General features: G+C 44.5%; 1 protein-coding gene across 1 annotated transcript in view; it reads right to left on the bottom strand.

Annotated features, from left to right (window-relative positions):
• Positions 1 to 14,277, bottom strand: part of kcnh3 (potassium voltage-gated channel, subfamily H (eag-related), member 3) — a gene marked incomplete at both ends in the record, with an annotated part of 760,365 nt that overhangs the window by 46,156 nt on the left and 699,932 nt on the right. The window contains one exon of the mRNA XM_084311435.1: positions 1,047 to 1,296. Coding sequence (XP_084167561.1) covers positions 1,047 to 1,296 — 250 coding nt within the window. The remainder of the gene's footprint in view (positions 1 to 1,046; positions 1,297 to 14,277) is intronic.

Genomic DNA, 14,277 nt, shown 5'->3' with positions numbered 1-14,277 from the left:
GTATTTCTTTAGTTTTGCTTTTGAATTTGTTTTGCTTTAGTATTTGACTTATTCATTTTGCATGCAATCTAAATGTTCTTCAGAACACAGATGCCCCTCCATAGCCATAGGCCACCGATCGGTCATTTCAAAGAAGCCGGTTTAATGAACGGAAACAGGCCCCGGGCAAGGTTGGAAAGGTTACTGTATTCCATTACAGAACTGATTACCTGCTTACAACTGTAGGCTCATTAGTAATGTAATTACAACAGATTCACCAGCAGCACACCTGAAGGCAAGGCCATGCTTGTAATCTGCAGATAGCAGGTAAGACATTTTCCTTTAGATATCGTTGTTATATAGGGCGGCTGGGTGGCGCAGCGGACTAAACGCGTCGGCCGTCATACTGGCTCAATTGGCAGAGTCAGCGGGAGGGAAGCCGGTGGGTGGTAATCTGGTCGTTGTAAAACAGCGACTCCTACAGGTCGGTCAGGGCGCCTGCACAGCGAGGAAGGGAGATGGTGAGGGTAGTGTGAGCCTCCCACACGTTACACCTCACCAATGAGAGTCCGTGCTGGCAGGTGAAAAGAAGTGGCTGGCTGCATGTATCGGAGGGGACATGTGATAGTATCTATCAACCCTCCCTAGACGACCAGTGGGGGGCACATGCGAGCAACGACCAGGAAGGGGAGGGGGGAATTGGCATAACGACTAAATTGGGATGGGATAAAAACACAGAAAAACTTAAGTCTTACAACTTAAGTGTAATAAGATAAGGTGTTGTAAACGGGACCTACCTAGTATGCATTAAATATATATATTTTATGAGCATAAAAAACCCTGTAATAATATAATGTAAACTAGACCTACGCAGTATGCGTATATATTTTTATGAGCATAAAAAACCCTGTAATAATATAATGTAAACAGGACCTACCCAATATATATATTTTTATGAGCATAAAAAACCCTGTAATAATATAATGTAAACAGGACCTACCCAGTATATATATTTTTATGAGCATAAAAAACCATGTAATAATAATAATAATGTAAACGGGACCTACCCAGTATGGCCAGCACTGTGTTGTCCTTCAGCACCTCCATGGACCCGGAGCAGACGAAGTAGATGGCCTGCAGCGCGTCCCCCTGGCGGATGAGGAACTCCCCCGGGGCGCAGAAGGAGGTCTTGATGATGAGCGACAGGGAGCGCAGGCAGCCGCGGCTGGCTGACTCAAACAGAGGCAGCTGGAGGAGCTCCTTGTTGAGATGCATGGCGATGTCGGCCCTCAGCTCGTCTGGGAAGTCCTTCAACAGCTACAGGAGAGAGAGAGGACAGGGGGGGTCAGAGAGGGGGAGACAGAAGACAGAGAGATCAGAGAGAGAGAGAGAGAGAGAGAGAGAGAGAGAGAGAGAGAGAGAGAGAGAGAGAGAGAGAGACATCAATAATAAGTGAGATGGATAGATAGATATCAACAAGGGGGCCGGTGTTATCATCCTCCTACCTCAATGATGTCAGTACTAGTGTGTATTTGTGTGTGAATGGCTTTACAGTGACAACCTACTCTGACGGTAAAGGAAATGAATGATGAGGGGGTGGTTTTGACGTTCTCAGTACAATAACAGAAGGGAATGGTGAATGCACCCCCCCCCCCCCCACACACACACACACACACACTCATCATTCATTTCCTTTATCGTCAGAAGCACAACCAAGGGTGCAAACCTGGGAGTGCTACATTCATACATATATTTATTATATCATGGTTGTGTTTTTTTTTGGTGTTTCTCTTTGCTGGGTAGGTTAATGAATTGATGTGTAGCACCTGTGTAGGACGTGTTAATTATTGATGTGTGGCACCTGTGTAGGAAATGTTATTTATTATTTTTTTTGTATCCCACTGTTAGTCGTTATGCCAATTCCCAACCCCCTTCCTGGTTGTTGCGCACCCCCCCCCCCCCCCCCCCCTACTGTTGGTCCGGGAGGCCGGAGACTGTCACATGCTTTCCTCCGACACATGTGCAGCCAGCCGGCAGCCAGCCTGGCAGCGCAGATTCTCACCGGGAGAGTGTAGCGTGTGGAAGGTCACACTACCTTTCTCCAGATCCTACCCTCGCTGTGCAGGTGCCCCGACGGAACTGTAGGGGTCGCTGTCCACAACGCCCAGGACCCACCCACGACTTCCCTCCCCCTAACGCAGCCAAACGAGTTAGTATAGCGATCAGCCCGAGCCAAGGCAATGCTGACTCTCCAGGGCCCTCATTTATCAACGTGGCGTACGCACAGATATGTGCGTAACCCGTGCGTACGATCATTTCTAAGCAAAGTGTGGGATTTATCAATTTGAACTTGTGCTTAACTTTGTGCGTATATTTAAGCACAGGTCGGACCATGCGTAGCTGGCGCCGGTAGTAGAATATTTTTACAATGCGGAAATAAGCACTGACTGCGCTCCGCGTAACTCAACACGTTATTATTTTGCGCATATATTGCAGAAATACGGGAACGTTTTGATTATATTTAAAAGGCTTTGCCATTGTTAAACGTAATAAGTGGAACCCCGAAGCTGTAAGCAGAATACAAGTCATATGAACACCCACGATATAGTGTTCTTCCCCCTTCCTATAAGAAAGAATAAAAAACGCATTGCAACGAGAACAGACTGAGGTTATTTGTTGAGTGTATGTGTATACAAAACCCTTGCAATAAATGTGTCTTAAATGAATGAAAAGCATACATGCTCTGGACACAGAGCATATATCGTGTGGGTGATATCATGACTTGTATTCTGCTTACAGAATTTCACTTATTTAGTTTTACAATGTCAAAGCCTAAATCAAAACGTTCCCGTATTTCTGCAATCTATGCGCAAAATAATAACGAGTTGAGTTCTAACAAAGAACGTATTACATGCTGGTAGGCTGATATAGTAAACTATGATATGAATATGAATACGATATGATATAAAGGTATACTGGTCCGTCCGCGAGGATATCAAGGACTCGAGTAGGATAGCCATTAAATGCCATTTGAGAATATAGGCTATTAATGCAATGAAAACATATTATTTAATGTTTTCATAAGCGTAAAGATACAACAGCTAGATTAATGATCAAGTTAGTTTACTGTGCAGGGTTCGCAGGGCTGTGCATTGTGCTATTATATATGCGCAAGTTACTGTTGCATAATGTAGGCTATGGCTGCTATTATTATGTAATTCATATAGGCTACCTAATAGTATATGATTTTTAGAGGCATCTATTTTGTTGTCTGTATTAGGCTAATACCGACAACAACAGGGGGGGACCCTGATGTAAACAAGACAAACGTCTTTATTTGGTCTGCAACCCCTTAACAATTGTGTGTATTGGGCCGTACTGTATTGTACCCATTCTGCAATCTGTTAAATAAAGTTTTCATTCATTCATTCATTCAAAATGAATGGGGGCGGCGTGGCTCAGGGGTAGAGCGGGGCGTCCAATGATCGAAGGGTTGGTGGTTCGAATCCCGCTCAAGCCCATGTCCATCAGGGGCGTTTTTAGGGTTAGAAAACATTGGGGGCTTCAGCCCAGGGTTTTTTTTTTTTAAGCACAGAAATACGCAATTTTAGAGTAATTAGAGATGAATACTGAATAACTAGAATCATTAGAGGTTCTCAAAGTTAGGTCCAGGTCCATGAGAGGGATCTGGGCAGTCCCCATAGAAAATTCAAAGTTAACAGGACCAAATCATCAGTTTCTTATTTATTTATTTATTTATTTATTTAGCCAGATAAAACATTGATCTGGTCCAAGAAGCCCCAACAGGAGTACAAATACAAATGGTGGGTTCCAGGTTGGTGAGTGATGTTTTGCTTGCGAGCTCCACTTGTCTGTTAGTGCTATGGGGGCTAGCTGACAATGTTTACGAACACCGGCCCCAGATTAAGGGTCCTTTGTTCAAGCCTCTTAGGCAAAGGCAGAGGACCTTGGTCTGAAGCCCATTATAGTTAACTAGTGGGCCACGACCAGTAACACTGGTGATCCCTGTGTTTTCTGGACGAGTGGATGTTTCTCTGTCACCGTGAGGCCCCGTCTTTCATATACAAATGAGAGTATTCCCTCACGAGGAAATATGGGCATGGATGTTCGTTAGTGGAAGATCTGTGTTCAAGTCAGCTACAGCCCAGATGGGAATTGTGCTGGCCCCGCCGGGTGTTGGTAAAATCACCGTTGTAAAACTGTGTTAACATTTAGTTTCTCTTCTCTCTTAAACAGTGAGGAGGGTTTCAGAACGGCGGCCTGTCTGAGTGATTGTTATATCATTGTGTACAAGTTCAGGTGATAGCTGCTTAGCTTACGTGCTAGTGGTGGCCTACTGTTAGCCAGTCAGCTGTTAGCTGCGGCGCTAGCCTGTTGTGATCACTAGGCTAGGAAACGTTAGCTTGCGTGCTAGTTGTGGCCTACCTAGGCTAGGCTAGGAAACGTTAGCTTGCTGCTATCGGCCGAGGGCGGCCGTTAGCTTAATGCTACACTGTTGAACGTGCTTTGATTATAACATGTTTTAAACACTCTTGACTACGACGTCATCTTTGACAGAGGATGTTCGTCGAACCTGCCCTGAGCCAGGACGGCAAGGACTGCGTCAACAGGGGGGACCGTAGCGGCGGGATGGAGCGGCAGGTCGACAACACAGAACGGCTGTGTTTACTATGGTGCCTTGTTAGAGACTGCAGTTTCGCTTGATCTGCGCTCAAGGTAGGCAAGGTTCTGACCAGGCCATGATCACTTCTTCTTGCTTTCCCTTCTAAATGTTTTGTAAATAACGACGTTTTCCAAAACGAGTGTTGCTGCACTACATTTAGGATACGATGCGGGTTATGTGTGAATAGTCTTGTCACTGGTATTAGCTTCTCCATGCAAATAGGGTTGTTTATTACAGATGTGAAAATGATCTGGTTTGTTGTGTTCTTGTACCGTGCACTCTCAACTAAGGGGGTTAAACTAACCTATAATAATAATAATGGATTGGATTTATATAGCGCTCTTCTCTGACTGACTGTTGCTCTGACTCAGAGCGCTTCACAGAGTCCATTATTCGTTCATACACAGTCATACCGGTGGTGGTAAGCTACAATTGCAGCCAGAGCTGCCCTGAGGCAGACTCACGGAAGCGTGGCGAATAATCAACGCCTACGGCCCCTCCGACCACCACCAACATTCATTCACATGCATACACATTCATACGAGGCAAGTAGGTTAAGTGTCTTGCCCAAGGACACAACGGCAATGGGATGGACATGGGCTTGAGCGGGATTCGAACCACCAACCCTTCGATCATTGGACGCCCCGCTCTACCCCTGAGCCACGCTAAGCTATGCTTAGTGACATATGAGTGAAGAATGATTCTTCTCTCAGCCTGTAATGACAATGAACAGTGTGTTCACATATTAACAGGTTTTCCTGTTTTAACTGGCCGTATTAAGGGTAAAGTAGGAGGGTTGTGTTTCCCCCCGGTTCCCTGGGGACTTCTTCATCCTCCTCTCAGACATGTTGTTACTAGGGATGTCCCGATCCGATCACGTGATCGGGATCGGCGCCGATCACGTGCTTTTCAGAGGATCGGGGATTGGGAAAAAATAATAATAAAAATCGGCAGTCAAAAAAAACATTTTTATTCAACAAACATGACCATGTCCACGTCTTAAACTCATACGGAGGCCTTAGTTTTGGTTTTAAATTACATATAATATATCATCATTAATGTATTTATTGTCACACAGAGCAGAATAATTGTCCACAACAAACACATTCCCTTTAATTTACACCGTTGCAACAAACACATTCCCTTTAATTTAGACCGGCTACACGCTCACATCACAACAACAGTACAACACGTCGCTCCCGAAACACGGTTAATATCCACTGACTTGAGCAGCTAGACTTAATGTCAGAGGTTTGGAACTAAGCATTTTAAAATAGAAAGTCAAGCCAGTTGCAATGTTTGCAAGGAGGACAGGCTGGAGGCGAAGTTTTCAGACTAACTTTTCACCTGGAGGATAACGTCAATTATTTGCTGTGACTGAGGATTATCGTCTGCGTTTCAGACCAGAATGGACCATTACGTAAGTCGAACACTGAATCTGAATGTATACTAATGTGCAAACATATATTGAAACTTTTAATATTTCTCATATGAAGCAGAAGCACATTTCTCAGGGTGAATGTAATAACAAAAGCCTCCGCGCTCGCGCCCCGGACTATAGGCAACAGAGGGGCTTGTCTCGCTCCGCCAGTTTCTGACAAAAATGCGTCAAAATTGATTACTAATGTGAAAGATCGGATCGGAAACGATCGGATCGATAGATATTTAAAATCACATGATCGGGATCGGATCGGGAGCAAAAAAAGGCGATCGGGACATCCCTAGTTGTTACACTACATTGTGTCACTGTGTGGTAGGGATACGATGTAACCCTTGGCTTGATTGCTGAGGTTGTGCTAAAACTGCTTGAGAAACTTTATTTTCCTAAAAGAAAAGATTGTTTGGTCGCTTTTCGTGTGTGCTTAGCAAGGCCTGTGGCCGATACTAATCGAGAATTATGTATTCTCTCATTATGAAAAACGGCGTTCCTCTGTAGTGTGTTTTTGCCATTTTTTGTAGGTGATAATGGGTTGTGTGTGTCGTGTGACCTACAACTGGGTTGGGCTGGCCACAGAAGCACATGTGTAAGTTTGGTACCGGGGCTCTTGGAGGGCCCTCTCTATTCTGTGTTTTTTCCTTAGTAAAAATCAGATAGCAGGTTAGCGCATGCGCTGTGTGAAGCTGTTAGACGCTTCATGGAGCTGACTATGACTGCGTCATATTCTTTTTTGTCATTACATCGTATCATGGGTGTGGGGTCGTAAAGGGGTGAACTGGTAACCTTTTCTCCCCCTTTTTTCTGTTGGTCAGGGGTAAACCCACCTGTCCTTCAAGGTTCCTGTCACGCTGCGGTTCGGCACGTTACAGGGTGAGGGGGGGGGGGGGGGGGGGGGAGTTTCCTGGTCCCACGCCCTGGAATATTGGGCGTGTGCACCGCAGAAATTCCCCCGCCATAGAGTACGTCACTGTGCGCGTCTCTGTTGGTAGGACTTCCGTGTGCTGTTCAGGTCCATATGATGGATCTGTTTCAGGGGGTGGTCAGGGCTCCTCCTCACGAAGCTCCTATTCAGGCCTTCTGTGAGTTGGGATTCTCCTTCCATGTGAGGGAGCCTCCTCAGAGTACAGAGCCTCCTCCTCAGATTGTCAAGGTGAGTGGAACCTCAAGAAGGAGTCCTACTCTATTGTGTGTGTATTCGATTAAATTCGATTATTGAGTGTGTATGGGTTCAGTGCCTCCTCCCCGGAGAGACCTAAAACCAAACTTTTACATGGCTCAAGGTGCAATATATTCTTTTCAATCTGTACAGCTCGCGTGGGAAGTCTCTCTGGGGATTTCCGTTTCCTTCCTATGGGAGGGTGGTGGGATGTAAAAATGTGAATTTTTTTTACCCCCGGCTGTGTAGACTGGGATACATACTGTTGGTGCTTCCTTCTTTTCTTTTAAAAAGAGTTGGAGTTAGGAAGTATCACACCCCTCTTGTCGTTCCCCTGGGCGCCTTGGGGATTCAATGACAGGTCTAAATAGCCTGTTCATTGATGTGGTTGTGTCCCGACGCACGCATAGTGCTAGCTCGGGGTGTTCTGTAATCAGGCGACTGACTGGCACGCCTTGGTTGCTTGAGGTTAAAATGGCGTTTTTATAAAGCAACTGGGATGGAGGTTTTTCCTCTTCCGACAACCTGTTTTGGTTGTCGACGGATTCACGTTCATATCTGGGGGATGATGACGGAATGGATCTGAACATATGTAGAGGGGTCTCACGCCCTGGGGGTGGGCCACCGGGCGCGGTTCGCCCCGAACGTCTGGGTGGCGCCTTCTTTTCATGTTTAAGATCAACACGCATATCTGCCCCTTCTCCTGGAGTAGGCATGTCGGCGTGGTTAGGGCACGGGACTGGTTCTGGTCACGCTGGTCCGGATCAGTTGAACCCGTTGTCCGCCGGGGATGCAGATCTGCTGTTCTGGTACCCTGAGGGACTTGGGCTTTTTCAGGGGGAAAAATGCCAGGTTGGTCCGGGTGTCACAGGGTTAAGCGCTATGGAGGCCCTGGTTGTGTACATTTTGTACTCTGCACTGTCGTAATGGCTTACGGCCATGCCAACCTGTACACGCTCGATCTCGTCAGATCTCGGCCGCTACACAGGTTGGTCCTGGTTAGTACTTGGTTGGGAGACCGCCTGGGAATACCAAGTACGGTGTGCTTGGGGCTGGTTCTCCATTCTTTTCGCTCCTCTCTCACGCATGGCGAAGAGGGGCCTGTTGGGGTGGTCTTTGACCTCCTCTGGTGACCCTGTGCTTCCCGTATCGCCGGGCCCGGTCCGAAGTAATGTTTCGTCGACCCGTAGGCCTGGGTTAACCCTTTTTTGAAAACTGAAACACTTGTACTGCGGTATAGCCGGTGTATACCCGCAGGTGTGTTTTGGAGTTTTTTCTTGAGGGGTTATAGGAACAACCACCGCATTGGGTGACACCAAGGTGGTTGATTCCCTGGTGTGTTGGAGCAGTGTCAACTCTCGGGTTACCCGGTTGAGGGTGCCCCTGCACGTTCATGACGTCTGCCAATCGTGTCAGCCTTCTCTGCCTCAACCCCTCTGGGTGGGTTTTTGTTTTTTGTTCAGCTGTCCCCTCTGGCGCCTGTCTCGTCCGCAGTCTCCAGGCTCGGGTTAACAGCCTGTTGCCTGGTTTTTCCCCGGTGCGCTGCCTGCTTCCGTTGGTTAACCTTTTTTGTGTGCTTACGGCCATGCTGACTGCCTGTTCTGCAGGGTCAGTGTGCCAGGCGGTGGACTATTGGGGGGACAGGGCCCGCTCGGCTGAGGGGCCTTTGTCCGAATACGCTGGCGATGTGGGGGGCGGGGTCACTAAGTGCCCACCTGGTGGGGTATTGATGCTGGCATCATGGACTTCTCCGGGCCCCCGTTCCAGGGGGTCCAGTCCCTTTGGTGGGTCTGGGTCTTCCTTCGCGCTCCGCTGCTACGGCCTTGCCACGGGGTTGGGTTTGCCCTTGACCCCGTGATTCTGGGGGCAGTAACGAGGTTGTTCCCTCCGTTCGTTCCCGGGTGGCATGCGGGTTGTGCGTGTGTGTAGTCGTGGGGTCAAGCCACGGTCTGCTCACCCTGTGCGTTGAGTTGCTTGAGTGCCTCTTCGCACGGTCGGGTCCGTCGCCCTCCCGTGATCCCCCAATAGGGGGGGTTCCCTCCATTAGGGGGGGTCGGGGGGGCTCGGTCCTCCCTGATCTGATGGTTGTGGGGGGCCTCAGCGGGGTACATTTGTCGAGCTTCTAGCTTCCGCTCAGCTCCTGCTATGCAATATGACGCTGAGCGGAGCTAGTATGAAGCAGAACGTTAGGTTATGTATATAACCAAGTTCTGTTAATACTAGTGACGCTCAGCGTCTAGACGCCGCTGCGGCCCTTGATTTTTCATTGTGGTGAAATTTGTTGGGAAGGAGATGAGTGTGTGGCACCACCCCTGCTTATGTAGGTAAGCGGATGGGGGTGTGGCCAGATGAATGCTGGCATATAAAGGTACATTTTGAAATTTATTCAGTGTATATACGCTGATGCGAGATATATGCAATATGACGCTGAGTATTAACAGAACTTGGTTATATACATAACCTAACGTTAAGAATCATACACATAAGCAAATAAACAAACAAACAAACATATGCACAGCCTATGTACAAAATAAATAAACAGTTCATCTCTAGTCTTTACAGTTTTCTTCAATTGCATAAACACTAAAATCAAAAGTATTACACAATTATCAAAACCTTACACTCAAGGAGCAAAATATAGGCCCAGATTTGCACCCCTACAATGTCAGCCTCACTTTTTGCAAAACAATACACACAGTGATTTGCAAAACACTAAACACACTTGCATTACATTAGACACAGAATGTCAAATTACCACACATATGAGCCAATTGGTTAAACACAGCCATCAGATGCACAAACACACCATTGCTTAATTGTAGATACACAATCAGGTTTAAGCACTATAAAAATGCAGCAGGTGAGTTTACCTGTCTTCAACCAAAATGGAAGGAGAGTGAAGTACTGTACACAGAGAACGTGAAAATATACAATACATTCACCAAACACTACACAAGACAACCAATGATGCAGACTGATGAAAATATACATTTTCTCCCATTTTCCCAAATCAGTCAACATGTCAACATGGAGAATCACAACAAAAAATTATCTTGCCAGATCCAGCTAGGCAAAGAGATAATGTCTAGTATTTTCTGTTTAAATTTTTTAATTTTTTTTTTTGTGTTACTGTAATTTGAACCTGTACTGGATACAGTATTTTATGTTTGTCTGATATTTGCTGAGCTTACAGTGTTATGCACATAGTAACATGAAAACTGGGACATGTATTGTTGTGATTCTCCATGTTGAAATGTTGACTGATTTGGTTATATGGAGAGAACATTTATATTTTCATCAGTCTGCATCATTGATTTGGGTATATGGAGAGAAAATGTTATTTTTTTCATCAGTCTGCATCATTGATTTGGGTATATGTAGATAAATAAATTATATTTTCATCAGTCTACAGCATTGGTCTTGTGTAGTGTTTGGTGAATTTATTGTATATTTGCACATTATCTGCGTACTTCACTTACAGTACTCTAATCACTGAGAAGTAGAATTGCTAAATGTGTTTTAGGTTAAGCACAGCAGTGTGTGTAACTGGTTCAAACAGAATTAAGTCATTATGTAACGTGTGTTTCATATGGTAACAAAATTAGTGTATGGTTTTGACAAGTGTTTAATTTAGCAAAGGATCTGAGGTGTTCTGATAATTGTGTGTGTGGTTGTGCTAATTGTGTGTTTTGAAACACCGGGCCCCGTTTTCAAAATCATGCTTAGGCAATCGAAAAAAAACTATTGTGTGTTTCATTATATACATATGTTTCAGTCTTCTCATAAAAAAAAGATTTGATTTTTGGGTCTTTTCCTGCCTTTGGTCCGCTTTGCATTCACATCTCAAATGAACCGCAGCAGGGTTCACTTGCAAGAGTGAATGAGCTTTCACACCACCCCAAACCAACCGGACTATCCGAGGTTCGATTAAAGCTTATTATAGGACACTGGACATGGGTATGGATGGCTCCAGGTGCTGCTGCGTTAAAGTGCACATCTTCAATATCTGTACTATTTAAAAGCACAGTGCAGGACACACTCAAAGGTTATCGCACATCAGAGATGGCAGTGGACATGTATGACAGGACAAAGGCCATATGTAATGGCCTTTGGATTGAGGAACATACTACCAGCCAAAGGAGGAAGCAGAAAAGGATGGACGAGTATGTAGTTGAGTCATCTTGTGGCACAAGCTCAGACCTCAGCTCAGGAGATCAGCTGAGACAGAGACTGTTCTATCCAGTCGTCGACAGAATGCTGCAAGAGCTTGAGAGCAGGTTCTCATGAGTTGGATAACAACCTATGAGAGGCATACAGGCATGTTATCCAGCCTCAGACCAGTTTCTCTCAGTGGAATTGCTGCAACCCCTCGCCACACATTACAATATCCAACTATTGCCAGAGGAGATCACAGTTGCAAAGTGTTTCCTGGTTAGGACAGGCAGAGATGCAGTCCCTACTATCCAAAGTGTCTTTTCCCTCCTGGATGATAATAATAATAATAATAATAATAATAATAATAATAATAATGCATTTGATTTATAAGGCGCCTTTCAGGACACTAAAAAAAAAGTCCACAAATCGGTGAATGAAAGAATTATAGGATCAAATGAAAACTACTTACTAAAAATGTTTAAAAGTACTAAAAACCAACAAGAAATACCAAACACTAACAAACATTCAGCACAGACAATGGGGATGCTGACATAAAAAAAAAAAAAAAAGTAAAAAAGTAAAAAAAAAAATGTAATTTTTTTTATTTATTTTTTTTTTTTTTAGATCCGGGGCTAGGAGAAAAACATCCGGGGCTAAAATAGATGCCTCTAAAAATCATATTATAGCCAATCGAACACAACTAATAAAGGCATTCATATTACAGCACGGTTATAATGACACACCACCAACGCCAAACAGTGGTCAACGAACGGTTTTTATTAGTATTTTGAGCTGTCCAGGCATAATTGCAGCAATGGTCTTAGGGAGCCGTTGATATCTGACATCACCGTGTACAAGTCAGCCTTTTATTTATCCCATAACACACGGGTTGTGTCTTCTTGGTTCGGCAGCGCCTCAGTGAACAATCTCCCGTGAAGTTTCTCAGAGTTCCGCTCGGGTCAGTCCATTATTTCACATCCCATGGGGGGTGTTTCATGACCATATATGGATAATCATATATCATATCATATCAATTCTTTCATGTTTTACATATATCGTTTTTTGTTTTTTGTTTTGCATATATTTATATATATTTTTTTCTTCTTTTTTATGTTTTAAAATAGTACACTCATTTGAGTAGTGGAAAAGGGGTAGGATTAAATAAGTGTATACTTCTTCCTACTCCTTTTCGAACATGTAGATTGAGTGTTTTGCTTTTTGTTATTGTTTGTTTGTATTCATTGCATGTTCGAAATAAAGATTTCAAATCAAATCAAAATCAAAAATCAAATCATGCACGAGCATTGACGGTAGAACAAAGAGGTATTTATCAACACGGAGGAGCGTAGGACCTGTGTACGCACGGTTGATAAATCCCAATATTTATCAACACTTTCTAAGAAGAGTTAATAAATGAGGGCCCAGGAGTCGAGACCGCAGCCTCTTGCATTGGTGACGAGCACAATCTCCGCTACGCCACCTGACCGCCAGGAAATGTTAATTAATGATGTGTGGCACCTGAGAGAAGCCTGATGTGAAGCTCCGTAAGTATTTTGTCAGTCTGTTTATTATTGTGAGATATTGTGGAACTCATTTTATATTGTAGGTATAGTGTATTTCTGTTTTGTTATTTCGCTTGTGTCACTGTCCTGTATATGAATGTCACCTCTGCACCTTGGGAGGCCGGTGAATAAAAACTCCAACCATACTGTACGTTTGTGGGAGTTGTGCGAGAAAGAACCCCGCCACAGTGAGTGTGTGCACAACTTTATCAGACTGAGGTTCATTCCACCCACAGGACTAGAGAGGCTGCAGAACGGGATGCTTGTCGAATATCAATGGAACTGATGTATTATTAAAAACAGTTGTGATGAAAATGAACTTCTTGAAGGACCCGGCCTCTCCTCAGCTCTGACACCGTTTTCATTTCAAACCATTATTTAAACTCGAATTAGGCAACAGAGGTTTCCCTCATTTACAGCCTCGAGTGTACATACAGACATAAGCGAAAAGCATATAAAATCACACAGCATATAAAATCATAGCAAAAAGCAAGGATAACAATAAATCAAAACACGTACAACTTGATTGACAAAGGTTGGAGATCGAGGTTTTAAACTCTGCAACAGAGGGGAGAATCTCAAGGGGACTGTTGGAGTTCATTCCATGAGCTAGAGGGCATCATAATGAAATGCAGATTTACCCTGTTCAGAGCAAACTCTGGGGACCTTAACACTTTTGAGTGCCAACGACGAGATTTCTCGTCCTAACTCGCCATGTGTTGAGTGCCAATGGCGAGTTTTCTCGTTATTTAATCGTTATTTCTTTTATTAGCAATATCCATTCATTTTTCATCCATCCAGCCTGACGTTATCATTGGGAATGGCTCTGAGCTCAAAAAGGGAAAATACCGCCGCCTATCGTCTCCCGGATGGTAATGCACATCATTGGATTGGATTGAGTGGCCATGTGCATCAGAAAAAAAGTCCGGTCCAGGGTTTCCCCATCTCTGGCAAGCAGTGTCTGTTACCACATTCACTGGGGAGGCTCGGAGCAGCTTTCTATTATGTGTTTCGGACTATAACGTTGGATCAATAAACGCGATCAATATTTGGAATGGCAATCAGGAATTGGATTAATCTTTTTGCAGAACATCTGATGTGAGGTAAGGACTCTATTTGACCAGTATTGGGTTAACCAGATGTTTTTTTACATAGCGATCACAACGTGTCTGTGTGTGTGTGTGTGGTGTGTGTGCGTGTATGACGTTATCGCTGACCAGGTCATGGATAATAGATTTTTCAGGCCGCTTCTCTAGCGTGCATAAGTACACATATACTATCAATAATCTAGCGTTTATTTGAA

The sequence above is a fragment of the Notolepis coatsorum genome, assembly GCF_963971535.1.
Source record: "Notolepis coatsorum genome assembly, chromosome: 3".
Classification (NCBI taxonomy): Eukaryota; Metazoa; Chordata; class Actinopteri; order Aulopiformes; family Paralepididae; genus Notolepis; species Notolepis coatsorum.
Note: the sequence above shows the minus strand (reverse complement) of the source record. Positions and strands in the feature narration are given on the sequence as shown.